This window comes from Piliocolobus tephrosceles, chromosome 5 (genome assembly GCF_002776525.5).
Source record: "Piliocolobus tephrosceles isolate RC106 chromosome 5, ASM277652v3, whole genome shotgun sequence".
Taxonomy (NCBI): Eukaryota; Metazoa; Chordata; class Mammalia; order Primates; family Cercopithecidae; genus Piliocolobus; species Piliocolobus tephrosceles.
In genome coordinates, this window is record NC_045438.1 from 35,493,058 (window position 1) to 35,516,500 (window position 23,443).

The 23,443-nt window shown below is 38.4% G+C and overlaps 1 protein-coding gene across 3 annotated transcripts in view; it reads right to left on the bottom strand.

Moving 5' to 3' along the window:
• Nucleotides 1-23,443, bottom strand: part of MAP3K5 (mitogen-activated protein kinase kinase kinase 5) — a 244,433-nt gene that overhangs the window by 155,492 nt on the left and 65,498 nt on the right. For 2 of the 3 annotated variants that reach the window (XM_023190948.2, XM_023190949.2), the window contains exon 2: nucleotides 10,086-10,225. The exons of the other annotated variant lie outside the window; for it this stretch is intronic. In XM_023190948.2, coding sequence (XP_023046716.1) covers nucleotides 10,086-10,225 — 140 coding nt within the window. The remainder of the gene's footprint in view (nucleotides 1-10,085; nucleotides 10,226-23,443) is intronic. 3 annotated transcript variants of the gene reach the window in all.

A 23,443-nucleotide genomic window follows, 5' to 3' on the forward strand; every position in this document is an offset into this window, starting at 1 on the left:
CCTAAAATTTAGGTAACTGCAGCCAAGGGAAAAAGTGGGAATCGCAGGCATGGAGTGGCCAAGTCGAATCAGACTTGGGGTGGGAGACGCAGGAATAGGAACCACCAGGATTTCAGCTTCCTGAAAGAAGAGAAAGGAGCAGGCTGGGAGTTCTTGGCCAGGGAAAGAACCTGGCCCTGGTGGCTCAAGTTTTCCATTAAAGTGGGGGAAAAGAAGAATAATCCCTATACTCCTCAGCTCCATCTTCTTAACTCATTTCAATGTGTCAAAAAAGTAAAACAAGGAACTATCAGATGGGCTGTGTGGGCCTACTGGGTCTTGCTGAGGAGAAACATTCCCTTTACCCTTTCTGCACACTGCTAAAACAAGCTGAGCAGAATTGAGGAGAGTAATCCAACACAAGTGTCAGAGAGCTGTGCACAGAGTCTTTAAAGACAGACAGGAAACAAAGTACTTTTGTGTTTACACGTTATGCCTACATAAACTCAAGCTTTAAAAGAAAAAAATCTCAATAATCTTAAAAAAAGAACACCTAGAAAATCGTCTTTTTGCAGAACATATGAAATCTGTGAGAAAGACAAGTGCCAGATGACAAGTCAAAGAATATGGGGCTTATCTTTGCCCCGACACTAGCTGTGTGTGTTCCTCAAACAAGTCATCGCATGTCTCTGGACTTGTTTCTCTTCTGTAAAGAAAATATCTTCTGGCCAGGAGGGGTGGCTCATGCCTGTAATCACAGCACTTTGGGAGGCAGAGGCAGGCAGATCACTGGAGCCCAGGAGTTTGAGACCAGCCTAGGAAACACGGCAAAACCACATCTCTACAAAAAATACAAAAATTAGCCAGGTGTAGCAGCATGTGCCTGTATACCCAGCTACTCAGGAGATCGAGGTGGGAGGATTGCTTGAACCTGGGAAGTGGAGGTTGCACTGAGCCAAAATGGCACCACTGCACCCCAGGTTGGGTGACAAAGTCAGACCTTCCCTCAAAAAAAAAAAAAAAAAAAAAAAAAAAAAAAAAGAAAATACCTTCTATCTTTCCAATCCAAATAATATCTAACTTGTCTGTCTCATTGGGTTCTATGTAAAGGCCAAATGGAGTAAGTTAACAAAACTATTTGCAGTACTTTAAAGCCATTTATAGGAGGAGGTATCAATAAATCAAAGCAAACAACTCCAACTCAATTCCTGCACTGCCAGGTCTAGAGACCTTTTACACCTACGTTATTCATGACAGGGGCTAAGAACACATCCTCCTCTTGAATATGAATACCTATCAGTTAAAACAACTAGTATCAAAAACCAGGTTAAATTATACCAAAGTTGGAAAGTCATCCTAAAAGGAATTCTAGCCTCTCTTCTTTCCCTATTAAATTCTTTTCATATTTAAATAAGTATATCTTGGTGGAAGAACTCTGCCGTAAGTAGATATCTGTCTGTAAACTGGGCTGGAATGCTGAAAAATGACATTTTATACATAAAGCATTTAACAGAGCTTTTTTTTTTTGGAAACACGGTCTCACTCTGTCACTCTATCACCACCCAGGCTGGAGTACAGTGATGTGATCTCAGTTCACTGCAACCTCAACCTCCCCAGGCTCAGCTAATTCTCCTACCTCAGCCTCCCAAGTAGCTGGGACTACAGGCACACACCACCATGCCCAGCTAAGTTTTGTAATTTTTGTAGAAACTGGGTCTCACTATGCTGACCAGGCTGGTCTTGAACTCCTGGGCTCAGGTGATCCTCCTGCCTCACATTCCCAAAGTGCTGGGATTACAGGCATGAGTCACTGTGCCCGGCCTAACAGAGCTTCTTAACACAAACTTCGCTTTATACTGTGTTGCTATTATAATCAACTTCTTCTTCTTTTTAACCAGCTGTTTCTTTCAGCAACATCTAATTGGGTCATATTATTAAGTGCATGTATTACTTTTTTTTTTTAAACTGTATTGTTAAAGTTGGAGGTATAATGAATTTTTCTACAGTAAATCATACTTTGCACATTGATAGGGTTTGGCTGTGTCCCCACCCAAATCTCATCTTGAATTGTAGCTCCCGTGATTCCCACATGTTGTGGGAGGGACCTGGTGGGAGATAAGCGAATTACGGGGCGGTTTCCCTTATATTGTTGTCGTGGTAGTGAAGAAGTCTCACAAAGTCTGATGATTTGATAAGGGGTTCCCCCTTCCACTTCTCTCTCATTCTACCTTGTCTGCTGTCATGTAAGACATGCTTTTCACCTTCTGCCATGATTGTGAGGCCACCCCAGCCACACAGAACTGTGAGTCCATTAAACTCTTTTTCTTTATAAATTACCCAGTCTCAGGTATGTCTTTATCAGCAGCATGAAAATGGACTAATACACACACATATTTCAGCAATAGTTTCAAAGATATATTCTAAAAAGGCCCAAAGAGGGTGATGGGTTACAATGCCAAAAAGATCAACTTTCACAGAAAGAGTCAATTATTTAGAATAAATGAAAAGAAAGATAATTCAGCAAGGCTTGCCCCACTCCTTCCTCTGTGCACAGAGGTAGTCCTTCTTGGTCTTTATAGGTATTCAAAATCACAGGCCTATGACCAGAGTCATTACAAATGAGACAAATAGCTAGTGCCTACCCAGTCATATAATGGCATTGTGCATCGCCTCTTGGACAAAATGGTAATAAGAGATTCAAAACAGTGGGCAAGGAGTGAGGGTGGTTAAAGAGGAATCAGGAAGGAGAAAGCAAGGGCATATTTTACCCAGTCTATACATAATTCCTTAGAAGGTATACTATTGCTAATTGATATCCAAGAAAGCTAAATTCTCTAGTCTTGAGTCCTTTCAATAACCTCAGGGATTCTACAATTGGGAAGTCAACTTCTGCTAAATAAATCATTCATCTAGCTTGTCAATTCAAGATCTTCAGAGAAAACCTTCACAAAGCAATGTTACATGAATGGCTTATTTGCTTCTCCCCACAAATTACCTCTTTCTTTCCCCAATTTGAGATGGAATGATTATAGCTTAGAAGAAAGTCAGATCATTTCTGAATAAATAAAATAAAGGAACAGGATTGTTTCTACCAAATGATAAGAAGTGTATGGGATGGCAGCATTGAACCAGGAAGAGTACAGAGTCCTAGCATTTTTAAATCAACAGCTGGTTATAAAGTAAGCTAGAAACTTCAGGGATGTCCAGAGGCAGCACTATTAAAAAGTGGCAGGGCCAATGTTCCCGGTTCACAAATTGTGAGACCACTTTATAGGATCATATTTTACAACAATGTTTTAAAACACATTTATTGAATGTGTACTTTGTACCACTAACAAGTTGATAATTTTTAAAATGCTGAAAAGAATCCAGCAAAAAATTATTTGTTAAACTAAAAGAATCCTAAACCTTTGAAAAAATAAAAATTTTAATTTCATGCACAACTCAAGCTAAAACCAAATTCACCTTATTTACTTTGATAACGGAGGCAAAACTTTAACAAAAGGAAGTACTGTTTTTTGTTTGTAAAATCAAAAAAAGAGATAAGTGTTTTTATGGGTTTAAGAACACTCTGGAATCCGAGTAGATTCTCCAAATACAGGTAAGAATTCAATTTAAGTGTGAGGTATTTGTAATAAATTACCAGATGTCCTCACCAATTTACAAACCAGTATAATCATCAAAATTTACACATGGACATCACTGTTATTTTCAAAACTACAACCATTTTCTTCAAGTGGATATGAATGAGTGCCAGAAAGACAAAACTCCATGTTTAAGTTCTAAAGGAGATTGGGTCCCTCAGTGCCTGCAGATAAAAGATCATGGGTCTAGGTGCCATGCAAGTGCTTGAATGAGCAGTAGTTTTCAACGTTCATTTATGTTGTACCATGTGTCAAAATTTCCTTCCTTTTTAAGATTGAATAATATTGCATATATGTACATACCACATGTTGTTTAGCCAATGATCTGTTGATAAACATGTGGGCTGCCTTCACCTTTTGGCTACTAAGAATAATGCTACTATGAACATGGGTATACAAATACCTCTTCAAGATCCTGCTTTCAATTCTTTTGGGTGTATATCCAGAAGTGGAATTGCTAGATCATGTGGTAATTTTATTTTCAATGTTTTGGGGAGCTGCCATATTATTAACATTTGCTGATTTTTAAGGGCTAATTTAGTGAAGTGTTACAAATTTTGGTTTGTGCACCTAAGATTTCGTGCTAGTCAGATCCCGATCTAGAAAATAATAGACGCCCTGAGGCAGAGTAAGGGTTTCAAGCATCACATATGTGTGTTCTGTATTCAGTGAGATAGTGAAGAAGGAAGCATGTAGACAGGCTACCACAGAGAAAGACTGTCTATTAATGAAAATCCCATCCATAAAGTAACTTTTCAGCCAATGGTTAAAGATAAAAATACAACTAAATCTTTTGAACAAGAAATAATCTAATATAATAATTATGTTTCAACACAAACTGCATCGCCACTAACTGATCTGCCTACCAATCTATCAAGAAACATGGAAACATCTCATTTAATGGATAAAATGAGAATAAAGTCTGTTTGAGTGCAGAAAAGGAAATATCCAAATATCTGAAGCTTTCTAACCACAGCCAGAACATAGAAAAAAAACACTAAAAATATTTTGGGATTCCAGTGTCCAAAATGCATATACGTTATCCTGATGGATACAAAAAATAAAAGAATATAGCAACCTATTCCTTTTTTTAAAAAAAGGTTAATTATTAAGTATTTCAAGTATATAAAAAGCATAAAAATTAGCACTCATGGTCTACCACCTAGATTTAGAAATATAACATCACAGATATAGTTGAAGACTCTTTTTTTTTTTTTTTTTTTTTTTTTGAGACGGAGTCTCGCTCTGTCGCCCAGGCTGGAGTGCAGTGGCAGGACCTCAGCTCACTGCAAGCTCCGCCTCCCGGGTTTACGCCATTCTCCTGCCTCAGCCTCCCGAGTAGCTGGGACTACAGGTGCCTGCCACCTCGCCCGGCTAGTTTTTTGTACTTTTTTTTTTTTAAGTAGAGACGGGGTTTCACCGTGTTAGCCAGGATGGTCTCAATCTCCTGACCTCGTGATCCGCCCGTCTCGGCCTCCCAAAGTGCTGGGACTACAGGCTTGAGCCACAGTGCCCGGCCCCATAGTTGAAGACTCTTACATTCCCTTCCCAATTTTATTCCATTCCTATCCCCTAAGAGGTAACTATTCTGAATGCTGTTTATAATTCCCATACACATGTCTATCCTTTTATAACACAAGTGTGCATAAAAACATCCTCTTGCACATGATATTTTATATAGATGGTATGATAGTGTAGACAAGTAATTTGTTTTTTACCCCAACACTGTTGTTTTGAGATATATTGATATTGATGTCTAAAGCACTAGCTGATTTAAGTACTCTACAATATTCCATTAAATAATTATAGCTGGCTGGGCACGGTGGTTCACACCTGTAATCCCAGCACCTTGAGGGGCCAACGCGGGTGGATTGCTTGAGATCAGGAGTTTGAGACCAGCCTGGCCAACATGGTGAAACCCCATCTCTACTAAAATACAAAAATCAGCTGGGCGTGGTGGTGGGAGCCTGTAATCCCAACTACTATGGAGGCTGAGGCAAGAGAATTGATTGAACTCAGGAGGCAGAGGTTGCAGTGAGCCAAGATAGCATGACTGCACTCCAGCCTGAGCAAAAGAACAAGCCCGTCTCAAAAAAAAAAAAGATTACAACTGAAGGTATCTATTAATTCTCCATTTCTTTGGGAGGAGGAGTTATTATAAACATGTTAACATAAACATTCTTGATTATATCTCCTTATGCATGCAAGAGACTTTTTTTACAGTATACATTTAGGGTCAGAATGACTAAGTCTTGGTGATATGCTCATTTGATATTATTAAATATTCCCAAATTACGCTTCAGAAGGTAGTATCTCTCCCACCAGTAGTGCGTAGGTTTCCCACTCTCCACAACCTGGCCATCTGTAGTATAAGAGGTTTTAATTCTTGACTATCTGGCACGTGCAGTCATGTTTCATTGTTTCGTTTTGCTTTGTTTTATAGTACCATTGTTTAAAGTGAGCGGGGAGTGGCCCAGAACATAGAGAAGGAGCTGAGAAAGGGAGTGGAGGAAAGGATCACAAGAAGATGAGCGGAGAGCTGGTGTTATAAAGGAATTTCTAGTGCTAAGAGATGGTTCATGAAAACAATTTCCTCACTCTACACAAAATGGCTTCATTTCTCCTAAGTCATCAGAGGTGTTTAATGCATCTGTGCCACAGCTCATTGACCAGGAGTGTCCAGACTTACTCACCACTTACTGAGAGACCCCAAGTGGAAGTATGATCATTTCATAATGCATGAAATAAATCACAAAGTACTTGTTACTAGCATTCCTTATTTTAAACCAATGTAAATCTTGGCACAGATATTCTCTCAATAAACATTAGTAGGCACATGAGAAATTCTCATGAGATTTATTTAAAGAAAATTATAAAAAATAAGAGTTGTTACAATGCTAAAGAAAAGAAAAAGAATTGGCCAGGCACAGTGGCTCATGCCTGTGATCCCAGCACTTTGGGGAGCTGAGGTGGGCAGATTAGTTGAGGTCAGGAGTTCGAGACCAGCCTGGCCAACATGGTGAAACCCTACCTCTACTAAATGTAAAAATTAGCCAGGTGTGGTGGCACATGCCTATAATCCCAGCTACTCTGGAAGCAGAGGTTGCAGTGAGCCGAGATTGCTCCATTGCACTAAAAAAAAAAAAAAAAAGAAAAAAATCAACTTCCTTCTCTCAAAGTGTAATGGTCATCTTTTCTTTAAAAAAAAAAAAAAAAAAAAAAAAAAAATTTTCATTCTTAGTACAATAAAATAGTACTTGTGATTTAAAACAATGGATATAAAGCTTATTACAATTAAATACTATGACTAGATTCTAAGTATTCTTTCAAATGATACTTCAGACATAGATTTTTAAAGTACTTTTATAGCTCCCATTATTTTTCCAGGAGCTTAAATTTAAAAAAAACAATTTTTTTCTACAATTTCTTCCTGAGAGTTTGCCGCCAAAGAGAAACTGCAGTCTTCAACAAAGAGCAACAGATTAAAATAAAACTTGTGCAGCTGTACTTTCTAGATGGCCAAAGAATCAACCTAAGTGTAACTAAACATATGACAAGAATAGCATTCTAAAACTGTCTTTGCCCTGTGAAAACAGAGGGATGCTTTGTTTTTATTTGCTTGGCTAATCCTTACATGATATATTATTTTAAATATCTCTTGTTCTGCTTATTTCATTGCAGTTTTCCTATCAGTTGGTCAATGGCAGAAAGGAATAAAACTAAAAATACATACACACACCAATTCTTTTCAGTAGCACAGGACCTCAGGAACTTTCAGGACTCAGAGGAAATTGCTAGATTGCCAAAAATGCTTCCTATCCCAGATATTTCTGTCCTCTGCAACCAGACACATGACCTACCAGGCTAGGAATAGTCTAAATAACAAAACAGCAAAAGTTTCAGTTAATAGGAGGGAATAAAGAATAAAGAAAAAAAGACGGATGTTACCTAGGAAAACTCAGGAGGCATAGCTGATAGGTTTTTCTAAATGAATACACTCAGCAGGAATATATGATATAATTTTAATTAGAAGTAACTGACAATAATGCAATAATGCTTAGTGGTCAAGGGCAACAGGTTTTGGAGTCAGGCAGTCCTAATTCCAAATTCTCCTAGCTATATCACCTTAGGCAAATGATTGAATTTCTTTGGGCTTCAGTTTGTGATATTAAAAAAAAATGCTAATAGAATATACACCTCACAGAGCTCTTTTAAGAATTATTATTATTATTCTTTGTTTTGGGATTTTTTTGAGACAGGGTCTTGCTCTGTTGCCCAGGCTGGAGTGCAGTGGTGTGATCTCAGCTTACTACAACCTCTGCCTCCTGGTTCAAGGGATTCTCATGCCTCCCAAGTAGCTGGGATTACAGGTGCCTGCCACACCTGGCTAATTTTTGTATTTAGTAGAGACAGGGTTTCATCAGGTTGGCTAGGCTGGTCTTGAACACCTGGCCTCAAGGGATCCAACTGCCTCAGCTCCGCAAAGTACTGGGATTACCACACCCAGCCCCTCCTTTAAGAATTTGAAAATGTATGGAGATAAAGCACTTGGTACCTAGCACATAGTAAGTGCTCAATAAGAAGCAGATAATATGCACAAGATAAATAAGCAGTTTAGACATCATTCGCCTTTTTAAGGAACTACTTCAATCAAATGACAGTAATACCTCTAGACAAAGGCTAGCTTAAAACAATAAGCCAGTTTATTTGTCCCAGACATATGTGTGGTAAGATTAGCTTTATCTCTTTCTCTCAAATGTAAGTTTATTTCATTTAAAAATACTTCCCTAGGAAAGAATGGGCACAAAATTAAATCACCAGATACTAGTAGGAGCAAGAGGAAAAAAATACTGTAGAGAGTAAAAAAATCTCCAACATAATAGTGCCTGCTTAAATAAACTTAATCTGTCTAGGTGTGGTGGCTCACACCTGTAATCCCAACCCTTTAGGAGGCCAAGGTGGGAGAATCACTTGAACCCGGGAGCTCAAGACCAGCCTGGGCAACATGGCAAAACCCCATCTCTGCAAAAAAAGAGAAAAATTAGCTGGGTGAGGTAGCATGTGCCTGTAGTCCCAGCTACTCAGGAGGCTGAGGAGGGAGGATCACACGAATGCAGGAGGTCATGGTTGCAGTGAGCTGTGATCATGACACTGTATTCCAGCCTGGGTGACAGAGTGAGACCCTAAATAAATAAATACATACATAAACTTAATCCAAAGAAAAATGAAAAGAGCTAAATCAAATAATCTAATTCCTTCATCAAATGCTAATATGGGTTGCAAATAGCAGCAAATCAAAACGTCTAATTAAAAATGAATTACAACATTTTATGATGTATTAATTAAAGGGGTAAATCTGGAGGAAAATTAAGGAGGGGCTTAAGGATTGCTCCAGGTCAAGGATTGCTCTAGGACAAAAAACAGACTTAGGACAAGTAGGGGCAAATCTCTTAGAACTGTTTCAGAGTATTCTGGAAAGGGGTATGCCTGTCAATCACCAGCACAATGCCTGGCATATAGTAGGTACGTTTGCTCAATGAAGTTCTGCAGATTTCTCAAAGAAAGCCACACATGCTTTAAATACTCAGAATGCAAAATGCTATTGACCCTTTTTTGCATGAAATATGGGTTAGAGATACTCATAGAACAATTGCTAAGTCATTAGTAATATGGTTCAGGATTCTAGAGCTCAATGTCGCAAGGTTGGCTCAGATTTGGGAACTGGAAGACAGAGCTGAGAAAAAGCCACATGAAGCTAGTTGGAAGTTTCACAAAAGAAATGGATGATGGCAAGCACAGCATGCGTTTCACTGAACTGTGGGACGCTTTTCAAAGAATCATACAGTGTAAAATCACTTGGCCTTGCAAAAAGCATTTGAGGCAAACTTTTTTGGACGGAGGAAATGCCTTTATGGCAGTAAGTTCCTATTACTGGAGAGAAGGACATTGAGACAGGTTGAATTTTGTAGACAAACATAGTAAGTTTCTCTTCCTTTTCTCCCATCTTAGTTTAAATCACACCCTAGTGAAAGAGGATGCCAACTATTTTGGTATACTCAGAGAGAATTTCTCAGAGCACTTTCAAGGAGGAAGTGTACTTTTAGTTAGGAGACCGGTGGGCACCATGAAGCTCCCAAAAGTGACAGAGCATGAAGGTTTGACCATATCTTATGCAATCTCCCTTGTCCACGTCTGCGCCGATGACTTCCTATTAACACAGTCTCCTCCGTTGCAACCATAAGTGAAACTCAGAACTCAATGTGAACTTTATTCCTACTCGTGTCATCAAATTTCTACAGTGAATTCTCGATAAACCTCCCAATTTGACTAGTAATTGGTGCATACTGACCACACACATAAACGCCTTTCACAAATAAAAGCTACTTAAAATGTTTGGATGACAAACCGGTATCCCTGAAATGCTGATGCTAAAATGAAATATTCAGTAAACAAGGGAGGTACCTTCAGTGACTGCAGAGAGTCCGAGTTAGTATCACAGTAGAGGATGATGTTGTTGGCCATGCTGAAACTTTCTCTCACCCCAAGGTGGTAAAATAAGGACGGTTGCCGGAAGGCATCGCTCATCTCCACCACCGCAATATCTGCAAACAGAAAACAAAGTCCCCCAAAGGATGACACCCAAATAATGCCCAATCAGCATCAATCATCTTAGTACTCAAAAGAGGAAATAAGGAAATGATAGGGATTTTCCCTCTTCATTTATCACTGAATTTTTAATTTGCAGCTCTACCTGGAAGCGGTTTTATAAAATGTAACAACCCTCCTTTTTCTGTTTTTAAGAGACAAAGTCTTGCTCTGTCACCCAGACTGGAGTGCAGTGGCACGATCGTGGCTCACTGAAGCCTTGAACTCCTAGGTTCAAATGATCCTCCCACCTCAGCCTCCCTAGTAACTGGGACTACAGGCATGAGGCATCATGCCCAGCTAGTTAAAAAAAAATTTTTAGAGACAGGGTCTTCCTATGTTTCCCAGGTGGAACTCAATCTCCTGGCCTCAAATAATCCTCCTGCCTCGGCTTTCCAAAATGCTGGGATTACAGGTGTGAGCCACCACGCCTGGCCCAAACCTGCATTTTTTTAAAGAAGAAGATCACATGATTACTGGAAACCGAGGAGAATCTGTGATGGTGAGAAGCAGGGGCTAATGCTCTCTCATAAATTTCAACATTAAAACAAGTTAACTAAGGTTTCAAATAAGAAAACTTTTTTTAAAAAGCAGATTCATAAAAAATAGCGGTAACACATGTAAAATGAGACTTAAAAAAATAAATAGGTAAGCTTATTAGTTAATCCAGAATTGGGTTTTAGAGTTAAATAACTAATATCTAGTAAGTCCCTGGTAAGTATAATCAAGAAAAAAAGAGAGAAAAAAGGTATAGAAAATATAACTAAGGGGAATATAACCACAGATGCAAATCCATCCAAGGCTCAAAGATGACCAGTAACAAGGTAGTAGAAATTTGATATCAAAAATTGGCAATGTCACAAAAATGAAATTTGGACTAGTCTAAAACTCCTTTATGGCTATAAACAAAAATATGAAAGAAAAACTAACAAATTGTATCAAGTGTTATAAGACCAAGATCGTAGTTTAAAATTGATTTGGGGGATGCAAGGATAGCTCAATGGAAAAAAGTCATCAGCATCTCGAATATGTTCCAAGTGCATTAATTAAAATTCTCAATCCATTTATCACTAAAAATAATTGCTGAGCTGGGCATAGTGGCACACCTGTAATCTCAGCTACTCAGGAGGCTGAGGTGAGAATATCGCCTGAGGCCAAGAGTTTGAGGCCAGCCTGGGCAACACAGCAAGACCCCCAGCTCTAAAAAGAATAAAATTTTAAAATTAAAAAATAATAACTGCAAATTAAAAATATGAGGGTATTTCCTTAACATAGAGAATAATATACATTTCATAACAACTTCCAACTTTGTGCATTTAGGTATTCTCATGAAAATCAGAAACAACGGCTGTCAGCTATTGCCACTACTTATTATATAATGGCTTTCTGAAAAATCCCAGCCACTGCAATAAGATTTCTAGAAAGTAAGAAGATATAATTCTAGAAAATAAAATACACAATTATCTCTACTTGCAGATGTTGTGGATGTCAACCAAATACCCCAACAGACTTAGCTAAATAGCTATTAGAAGTAATAATACAATTTAGTAAGGCATCAAGATGGAAAACTATTATGAAAACAAAGAGCTTCCTTTGTAATTGCAATAAACATTTTGGAAATATAAAACAGAAGCCATTCATAATTACGATGAAAATGTTAATATATAACAAATTTAAAAGAAGATAATTTGTTAAAAATTATGCAATATTTGAGAGATGAAAGGTTAATATCTTTATAAATCATCTCTTATGATCAATTTAAAATAACTCAGCAATGATAAAAACATTACATTAGACAATCACACTACAGACATCAGCAAGCAAATTCACAGAAATTTAAAATGGTAAATAAACATATGAGAAATTATTCTTCATCTTGCTTCTAATAAATGCACATTAAACCAACTATAAAATGCCAATTGTTTTGCCTAAGTGAGCAAAGTAAAGAAGTCAATGAAAATGCAGAGAAATGATACTCTTTTATGCTGTGGGAAGTGTAAACTTTCTTCTTTCTTTTTTTTCCTTTTTCTTTTTTTTTAAAGGCAGACAGTTCTCAGTTTGTTGCCCAGACTAGAGTGCAGTGACAAAATCATAGCTCACTGCATATGCACAGCCTCAAAATCCTGGGCTCAAGCGATCCTTCAGCCTCAGCCTCCCGAGGAGCTGGGACTACAGGTATGTGCCACCACGTCTGGCTAATTTTTAAAACTTTTTTGTAAACACAGGTGTCACTATGCTGCGCAGGCTGGTCTCAAACTCCTTACCTCAAGCAATCCTTCTGCCTCAGCCACCTAAAGTGCTGGGATTAGATGCATGAGCCACCACACCCCAGCCAAGTATAAACTTTCTAGGAGGCTTAAATCCTAAAGATTATGTACACTCTGACCCAATAATTGCATTCCTTGGACTTTGCTCTGAGAAGATTATTATAAATGTGAAAATAGATTTACCTGTCTGTCCATTGAAAAATTATTTTTTACAATAAAGTAATGGAAAATGTCTAAATACCTATCAGTAAGAAAATGGTTATATATGTATGTGTGTATGTGTATATATGTAATCATGAGATATATATATGTATATCATAATTTCAAATAATGGGATTACATGTAACCAAAGAAAAAGAAAAATGTAGAAGAATACTTAGCAACAGGGGATAAATTCAAACTATATTAAGTAAAAATAAAAAGCAAAATATAATATACATACTGCCATGTAGAGCATATACATTAAAAATACAATGTATACATTATAATGAGTGCATTATGATGTTTACATTCTATGTATATATCCATGTGCATAAAAAAATACCTGAAAAGTTGTACACCAACTTTTGTTGGTAATAGCTGTGTTATAGAGATTATGGATTGTTTTATTTTTCTATTTTATACCTTCTATATTTCCCACAATTTCTATTATGAACATTGATTACTTTCACAATTTAGGAACCTATCAAAATATAAAATGAACAACATTCAAGACCTGGGTGACAGAATATAAAACCAAAGTGCAGCACATAAAAATACCGAGACGCTTGAGAAGCTGTTTGGTGCAGAGTCCATCCTGTCTAATGGGTATGAAATTAGCATTAAACTTTGGTGAATGAGAAATCAATCAGATGAAACTGAGGTAAAAGACACAGAAGAAGTTTATGAAATGGGAAGACAGGTCAAAGGAGCTTCAGAAGGATTTTTCCCCCCTCGAGGCTAAAAATGACTTAAGGACACTTTAATACAAATAAAGAGTTTTCTTTTGGGGTCCTTAACGTTTCTGCATCAAAAATCAACACATGACAAAAGTGAGTCATTGCATCCTACCCACACAGCCCAGCTGCCTCCTGCACCCACACGGCTTCCTCCTCCCACAGGTGCCAGCCACTCAGCAGTCAATCACATTGCTTTAAAATCAAGAAGCTGCGTTATGTGGGACTTGAAGAAACCAAATAAAACACTTACTGATGAAAAACAAAGAGACATGCAAAGAAAAATACTAGCTAAGTTAAAGTAATGAAAGGAGGGGATAAATTTTTCCGGAGAACTGACATGTGGAATTAGATGCTAAAATAAAATAAAAACACTGCAGAAAGTTTTCAGATTAAGACAGAAACTACATTTTTTCTTTTTTTTTCTTTTCTTTTCTTTTTTCTTTTTTTTGAGATGGAGTCTCACTCTGTCTCCCAGGCTGGAGTACAGTGGCACGATCTCAGCTCACTGCAACCTCCACCTCCCGGGCTCCAAGTGATTCTCCTACCTTAGCCTCCCAAGTAGCTGGGATTACAGGTGTGCACCTGCTAATCCATCCGGCTAATTTTTGTATTTTTAGTAGAGACAGGGTTTCGCCATGTTGGCCAGGCTGGTCTTGAACTCCTGACCTCAGGTAATCTGCCCGCCTCAGCCTCCCAAAGTGCTGGGATAACAAGCATGAGCCACTGTGCCCAGCCTAGATATTTAAAATAAATGGTGCAAGCAAAGTAAGGTATATTTATTACCTCTGAACATCTAAGCAGGAACAGATCCATTTCTGGATGCTATAAAGAATACTGAAAGGTGCTTACTGGTCTAATTTTAAAATACAGTAATACAGTATGGTAACTTAGAAAAAGGCTGGCTTTTTTCTATTTCAAATTCAAATAAGTGACTTGTTCTAAGACAGTTCTATTCTTTCCTAAATTTACTTTTTAATTGTCATACAGCAAACTTCATTCTCTTTGTCTCTGATGTACAGTCTAATGGGTTTTGAAAAATGCATATATACCAGCATAGTCATGATACAAAATAGATCCTTCACTCCGAAAATCTCTGTCATGCTCTCCTTTTGAGGTTAGTCTTCCCCGCACCCCAAATCCCAGCCCCTGGCAACCACTGATTTATTTATTGTTCCTAAAATTTTACCTTTCCCAGATTGTCATATAAATGGAATCATACAGTATGTAGCCTTTTGGGTTTGACTTCTTTGACTTAGCAAAATGCATCCACAGATGTCCACCCACAGGTTTGAGGACATTTGGGTTGTCTCCAGCTTGGGCAATTTTGAATAAAGTTGCTATTCATATACAAGTCTTTATATAGACATATGCTTTCATTTGTCTTGAGTAAAGACCTAGGAGTAGGATTACTGGGTCATAGGTAAGGGTATGTTTACCTTAATAAGAATATGCCAAGCTCTCCCAAAGTGACTGAAACATTTTGCATTCCCACCAGCAAAGCATGAGGAGCATCTCAACTGTCCAACATCTTTGTGCGTGCTTGGTACCGTCAGTTTTTCTTCTAAAGCCAGTCTAATAGGTATGTAGTGGTATCTCGTTATGGTTTTAATTTGTATTTCCCTAATGACTAATGAGGTTCAGCATCTTTTCATGTGCTTATTTGCTATCTGTATAACTTATTTGGTTAAGTACTCAATGCTTTTGCCCATTTAAAAATTATTGTTGAGTTTGTTTTCTTACTGTTGAGGTTTGAATGTTCTTTATATTTTCTGAATATTGTTCCTCTGTCAGATATGCAATTTGCAGATACTGTCAGATTATGACTTGTCTTTTCATTCTCTAAGTGTGTCTTTACAAGAGAAGAATATTTAAATCTAATTAAGTCCAGTTCATCCACTTTTTCTTTAATGGATTGTGCTTCTGGTGTGGTATTGAAAAAAAATATTTGCGTAACCCAAGGTCACAAAAGTTTTCTTTTATGGTTTCTTCTAGAAGTTTTATAGCTTTACATTAAATTTAAGTCTCTGAACCATTTAGAGTTGATTTTTGTATATGGTGTGAGGCATGGGTCAAGGTTCATATTTGTTGTAAAGACTGTCCTTTCTCCATTGAATTGCCTCTGCATTTTCATCAAACATTAACTGGCTATACTTTGGTGGGTTTATTTCTGGATTCTCTGTTTTATTTCATGAAATCTATGTGTTTATCCTTTGTCAATACAACACTGTTTTGACTGCTGGAGCTTTACGGTAGCTGCTGAAATCAGGTAGGTCAACTCTATTCTGTTTTCAAATGTGTTTTGGCTGTTGTAGTTGTTCTCTTTGCTTTCCTGTGTAAATTTGAGAATCAGCTGGCTGTTGATATCTATCAATTGATAGCTACAAAAAAATCCTGGGATCTTGATTGTAATTGTGTTGCATCTAAAAAATCACTTTAGAGAGAACTGACATCTTAACAATATTGAGTCTTTCAATCCATGAATATAGAATATCTCCCCTGTAATCTCAACACTTTGGGAGGCTGAAGCAGGTGGATCACTTGAGGCCAGGAGTTCAAGACCAGCCTGGCCAACGTGGTGAAACCCTGTCTCTACTAAAAATACAAAAATTAGTGAGGTGTGGTGGCACATGCCTATAATCCCAGCTACTTGGGAGGCTGAGGCACAAGCATCACTTGGACCTTGGAGGCAGAGGCTGCAGTGAGCCAAGATCACATGACTGCACTGCAGTGTGGGTGACGGAGCAACACTCTGCCTCCAAAAAAAAAAAAAAAAAAAAAAAGAATATGGAATATCTCTCCACTTAGGTCGCCACTGATTTTTTTTCATTAGTATTTCATAATTTTAAACATGTAGATCCTGCACATAGTTTGCTAAATGTATACCTAAATGTTTTCTTTTTTTGGTGCTATTATAGATGGTACTGTTTTTAAAATTTTCAAATCATAATTGTTCATTGCTAGTACATAAAAATACAATAATTTTTGTAGATTGATCTTGTATCCTGAAATTTAACTGAACTCAGTTATAAGTTCCAGAAGCTTTTTCATGTATATTATTTTATATGTATTATTTTACATAGACAGTCATGTAATCTGCAACTAAAAGTGATTTTATGTTTTCCTTTCCAATTTGTATGCCTTTTGTTTTTTGTTTGTTTTTGCCTTGTTACACTCGCTAGGACTTCCAGTAACACAGCACTGTTTAAACGGTAATATTTCATTACCTAACTAAAGAAAATATTCTCTGTGGCTACTTCCTGACTCTGTTGGGTACCTTCTCAAAAGTAGTAAAACAAACAGGTGAAAATTATCTTCCTTGTGAAATGATCCTAAGACATATTAAAAATACAAATGAAGATGTAATTATAATACATTAAACAAACACCTGATACTCCAGAATTCCTGAGCCCCATTTATAGGAGGAACAGTTTATCCATTTCATTTTATAAACATATATTCAGTACTCACTATGTGTCAGGCACTATATGCTTTTCAAATATTAACTCAATCTTCCTAATACCCCTTTGTGATGGGCAGTATTATTTCAGGACACTGAAGCAGAGAATGTACCTGTCAAAGATCAGCTAGAAAGTGTTGCCACCGGAATTCAAACCCAAGCAATTCAGCTCTACAGTCCAAGCTCTTTTAACTCTTCACTGACTCACATCCTACACTTACAGGAGACAGAAATTCACAAGTTCAGAACACAAGTGAGATGTGAAAATAGATTTGGGGATCAAATCATACCAGTCTTATTGCGTATTTCATGAGTAAATGCACTTAATAATTATCTAATTGAGTTGTCGTAATAATACTGTAAGTAAAACTGCCACATTTAGAAATTTAAGAAAGTTAGTCATTTAAAAGTATAGATAAAGACATAAAAATCTCCTACATTTTTACCTAAGGTGTAATTTGCTTCCCTGTTCCGATTGAGTTAATGTTAAATGGAGGATAACATGAGGTTTACCAGGGGTTTATTAAAGCATAATAAAATTTTTAGGGTAATAACATTAAACTATTAAGCTTAATTGCATTTGGGTCGTCAAATGGCAGTGGCTGGTAGTCTGTGGGGTTTGTAAATTGAATTTTCCCTTCATAATAGGGTATCTGTTAGTTAAATATCTCGCATGAGTTGCTGCTGCTTGTGAAGAGAAGAGTTGAGCTGAAGGAAGATGTTAATTGGCATTTGCTGAAATTTAACCTAAAAGTCACGTCCTGGTAAAGTCTCCTAAAGACTCCAAGTCACTTTTCTAAAGTTTGGCAAGTAGATAACATCGGGAAACTGCAAAAGTCCTGTTATACAGCTAGGATTGTTGCAATTGTCAAGAAGGACATAAGAATCATCTATCATTGTAGCCTTGAATTGGTCATGATTTGGCAGTCCCTGCTATAAATGACTACTCTTTCAGCTTCATCAGCCTCCTTTTAATTTCTTGTGTGTTATTTGGCTAATTATACCATGTAAAATGATGCAAATTTATATCAACAGTATATTCTGGCCCATAATTTTCTCATCACTAAACTCTAATAAATGTCTGCATGGTGACTCAAACATGAATCATTCTTATATTGCTAAAGCAAATTATACCTAACCTCTCCAACCCAGCCCTAATTTTCTTATTTGGTGACACTGTATTACACTGAAGTGTTTTGCTGGCTCTTTGTTGTTGTTGTTAATCCGCTAAGTGAGGCCTGGTAGGGAGGTAATCAGAGGGATATTTTTCACTTCCAGGGGTTAACCTTAAAAAGAGTTGAGAGCCACTACACTTACAAAAGGAAAGGGAAGAGAGAAAAAGGGAGAAACCTAGTGGGGAGGGAGGGCAGAAGAGAAAAAGAGAAGAGGAAGAGGGAGGAAGAGTGAAACAGAGACAGAGGAGGGTGCAAAACGAAGATGGGTGTTATAATAACTAAAGACCCCTTACCCAGGCAATAGCTGCAAGAGCTCAGCTTTAGAGAATGTGAAGGCGGAGAAAGCACACATCCTTCGGAGGTGATCAGACCAGAAGATCAGGACCGAGAGCCACAGCTCTCTGCCAGGAGGACAAGCAGCCTCAGTAAACCACTCTACAGAGCTGAAGAGCTGGAAAGGAAACACTCCCATCTCCAGAAGAGTAATGAGCATGTAAATAACAGACAAGCTGTTCTCTGACTTTCAGAGTTTGAATCCCAGTTACGTTTCTGGATGGATGACGTCAGACAATACCTCAAACTCTCTGAGCTGTGGTTTCTTCAAGTATAAATTGGGAATAACAACATAGGTATTGACTGCACAAAACTGTTGTAAGGATTACATGTGTGCTAGGCACAGTAAACTCACCATGAATAGTAATCACATGGAGCCAGGACAAGAAATGCCCAGAGGAGACCCTTTGAGCAAGGAATCATCAAAATGTGATTGAAGATAATGCTATTATACAATTCAACACCTCCTGATAAAGCCTTATATGAGTAATTTCTTATAGAAATGATGTTGAAGGCAAACTTTTGAAAACATAGAAATCCAACATAAAGAATTTTGACTTGATTCTATAACCAATGGATGGATCTATCCATGTCCATGGGTTTTGAGAAGATGTATGTCATGATCTAAGCTTTGCTTTGGAAAGATAAAACTAGAATTTCTAGATGGATAATAGACTACACAGACTGGGGGCTGGGAGATCGTGTGGGAGTCATCCGAGAGAGTATGTCCCTCAGCTAACACAGACAACATGCAGGGAAACCCAACAGGCTTCAGGGACTTGGTGTTTACAGGCAAAGAAAGAATTAAAGATGATTCTGCTTTGAACATGCATAATCAAGGATAATGATTTGCCATTAACATAGTAAGGGAGGTTTTGTGGTATTTTCTGAGACAGGGTCTCACTCTGTCATCCAGGCTGGAGTGCAGTGATGCAATCACGGCTCACTGCAGCCTCCAACTCCTGGGCTGAAGCAATGCTCCTACCTTAGCCTCCTGAGTAACTGAGAGTACAGGTACACGCCACCATATCTGGCTAATTTTTTTTTTTTTTTAGAGACAAAGTCTCACTATGTTAACCAGGCTGGTCTCGAACTCCTGGGCTCAAGTGATCTACCCGCCTAGGCCTCCCAAGTGCTGGGATAACAGGCCTGGGCCACCACATCTGGTCAAACTTTCTTTTTTTTTTTTTGATAGGAGCTTGAGTTCAAATTGGAACACACTAAATTGGGGGGTGGGGTGTGAATATATTACTGATAGCAGTCCTTTTGAATCTCAGCAGAAAGATCAAAAACAGAAAGATGTAAGAATAACAGCAGGCCAGGCACAGTGACTCATGCCTGTAATCCCAGCACTTTGGGAGGCCGAGGCGGGCGGATCACGAGGTCAAGAGATCGAGACCATCTTGGGTAACACGATGAAACCCTGTCTCCACTAAAAATACAAAAAATTAGCCAGGCCTGGTGGCAGATGCCTGTAGTCCCAGCTACTCGGGAGGCTGAGGCGGGAGAATGGCGTGAACCCGGGAGGCGGTGCTTGCAGTGAGCCGAGATCGCACCACTGTACTCCAGCCTGGGCGACAGTGAGACTCCAACTCAGAAAAAAAAAAAAAAAAAGTCACAGCAATGAGTGACCACTGAAACAGTGAATGTAGATGAGGTTGTCAACTTAGAGTACAGAAAGAAATGAGGCTTCCTGGACTCAAGAATTCCCCTTCTCGTTATATACCCAATAGAAACACAGATATGTGTTCATGTAATGAATGTTCATAGCCATAGTATTTGTAAACCATTAACAGCAGAAGAAATTAAAAAGCATGCCATCTAGAGACAATGAGTACTATACAGTAATGAGCATGAAAAATCTACAACCACATGTGGCAACATGGATGAATCTCACAAATGCATTATTGAGAGGAGGAATCCAGATACAGAGGACTAGGCACTGTGTGATTCTGCAATATTAAAAGTCACAACGGCGCACACCTTGGAGAGGATGGGCCATGACTAAAGGGGGCTTAAAAGGGTCTTTTGGGGTGCTGCTAAAGTTCTACTTCTTGATCTAGGTGCTGGTTACTCCGGCATGTTTGCCTTGTGAAAATTAACTCATTTCTAATCAATTATTTTGCCCAGAATGTTAAAAGAGAATTGCATTAGCTTCCTGTGCCATTGTAACAAATTATTACAAGCTTGATGCCTTAAAACAGCAGAAATGTCTTCTTTCACAGTTCTAGAGGCCAGAAGTCCAAAACCAAAGTGTAGGCAGGGCCAGAGCCTTGCTTCCTCCAGGGGCTCTAGAAGAGAATCAATTCCTTGCCCCTTCAAGATTCTAAGTTTTCAGCATTCCTTGGCGTGTGATGTGTATGCATGTGGTGTCAAATCGCTCTCTGCCTCTTTTATAAGGAACCTTATGATGGCATTTAGGACACACCCAGATGATCCAGGATTATCTTATCTCAAGATCCTTCACTTCACCATATCTGCAAAGACCCGTTTTCCAAATAAGGTACCATGCACACCTTCCAGAGTTTTGACATAGATATTACGGTGGCAGGGGAGATGAGGGACCAATTTTAGCTTACCACAAGGATTATAAAGAAGCTACATGATAATGAAGGTGACTACAACAGAACAAAAGGTGCTGAATACAAGATGAAGGAATGGAGGGAAGGAGCCCAAAGGATTCTCCAAAGACGGGCGAAGAACAAAAGGTGATTAACATTTTCCAAGGTCCATGGTAGGCACCTTTACAATCAGTAAGGAAAGCAAGAGATCAGACAATATTCTAATGCAACAGAAAGATCTAAAGGTTTTTAGTGTTAGAATGGTGTACTTGAACATTATTTGAACATGTGGAGATTGTATGCATTTTTGAAGTCAAGCTGAAAGAAAAAAAGAGAAAGATTTTAAAGGGGGTGCTAATTAATGGAGGCTATCTCTACATTTTCAGATTAGACAGATGGGTTGGGTTCTATGACAGAGGAGAAAAGTCAACCATGGGGGAAAAGGTATACTTTAAAGGTAAGAAGGAGGGAAGTACCAGGCGCAGTGGCTCACGTCTGTAATCCCAGCACTTTGGGAGGCTGAGGTGGGTCAGGAGGTCAGGAGTTTGAGACCAGCCTGACCAATATGGTGAAATCCCGTCTCTACTAAAAGTACAAAAATTAGCCAGGCACAGTGGCGGGCGCTTGTAGTCCCAGCTACTAGGGAGGCTGAGGCTGGAGAATCACTTGAACCCAGGAAGTGGAGTTTGCAGTGAGCCAAGGTCACAGCACTGTACTCCAGCCTGGGTGACAGAGCAAGGCTCTGTCTCAAACAAAACAAAACAAAACAAAAAAACAAGGAGGGAATTAATGAATGGCAAAGACAAGGAAGTGATGAAGTGAAAGGAAGACCAGCAATCTCCTCCTTCACTTCAGGTGGTGACTCACTGATAGACAGCCAGTGGTCAACAGAAAGGAAAGCCCTCTCCAGGGACAGCTGAAATAGGCCTGAGTGACATCATTGGAAATGTGCCTGAAAGTAGCACTACCTGAGTTTTTGCATGTCGTGACCCCAATTTGTCTTCTTTTTCACTAAAAGGAATTTATTTTAGCATTCCTTTTACTTGTGATAGTAACAACGCTTACAACTACAGAAGCAAGATGTAAGCCTCATAAGTATCAAAAACACCATTTTTTGAACTCTTATCTGCCTACAATAGAGGTAAAGGAAAATATGAAAAGAGGGAAGATCTAGACTAGAATTAAACTTCATTCTGCTTAGTGGCCACAGGCAAAAGTCTTAAATACACATTAAAATCCCAATCTTACAAATGATTGTTGTTGGTCACAAAATGGACTGGACTAACAAAAAATCCAGTTTCAAGCACATAGTACTTTTTCTTTTTTGAGACAGGGTCTTGCTCCGTTACCCAGGCTGAAGTACAGAGGCATAATCACAGCTCACTGCATCCTCGACCTCCTGGGCTCAAGCGATCCTCCCACCTCAGCCTCTCAAGTACTTAGACTACAGGTGTGCACCACTATGCTCAGTAAATTTTATTTATTTTTTGTAGAGACAGTGTCTCACTATGTTTCCCAGGCTGGTCTTGAACTCCTTGCCTCAATCAATCCTCCTTTCTTGGCCTCCTAAAGTACTGGGATTACAGGCATAAGCCACCATGCCCAGCCTCAAGCATACAGCATTTCGATGATGGTTTAGTGTTATTAAGGGAGCCCTGCAAATACTGTCACGGGGCTCAGTCTTCAAGTGAATCCCTCATATCACTTCACAAAAAAAAGTGGGTAAATCACAATTTATATCTTCTGGTGCATACCAACTACTTTAAGAAGAGATATTTTCCTGATATGAGCATAGCAATCCCCTACATAATTTTGCTTATTAGAAAAGTACAAATAGGTTCTACCCAAAAAAGTGTTACTCTCTTTCCAAGTTAAAATAGAGCCTGATTTATGCCTTAATGTTTTGTTTTGTTTTTGTCTTTAAGTTAAAAAAAAAAAACAAAACTGTTTTAGAGCTATTTTAGGTTTACGGCAAAATTGAGAGGAAGGTACAAAGATACCCCATATACCTGATGCCCTCACACACACACAGCCGCCCCTGTTGTCAACATCCCCCGTCAGAGTGGTACATTCTTTACAACTGATGAGCCTACATTGATACATCATAGTCACACAAAGTCCGTAGTTTACATTAGGGTTTACTCTTGGTGCTGTATATTCTTTGGGTTTGGAAAAATTTATCATGATATGAATCCACCACTGTAGTATCATAATTATAGTATCATACAGAGTATGATACTATAACACCCTAAAAATCCTCTGCCCTAAAAATCCTCCAGGCTTTGCCTATCCATTAAAAAAATTACGTTTTAATGTCATGGTAACAGCAATACAACAGGTCAATGACCTTCAAAGAGTATATAAGAAATGTGTAAGTCAAAATGAACCATAAGGTTTATTATATGACAGGCACATGCTATACATTATAAATAGAAATGGGTGCC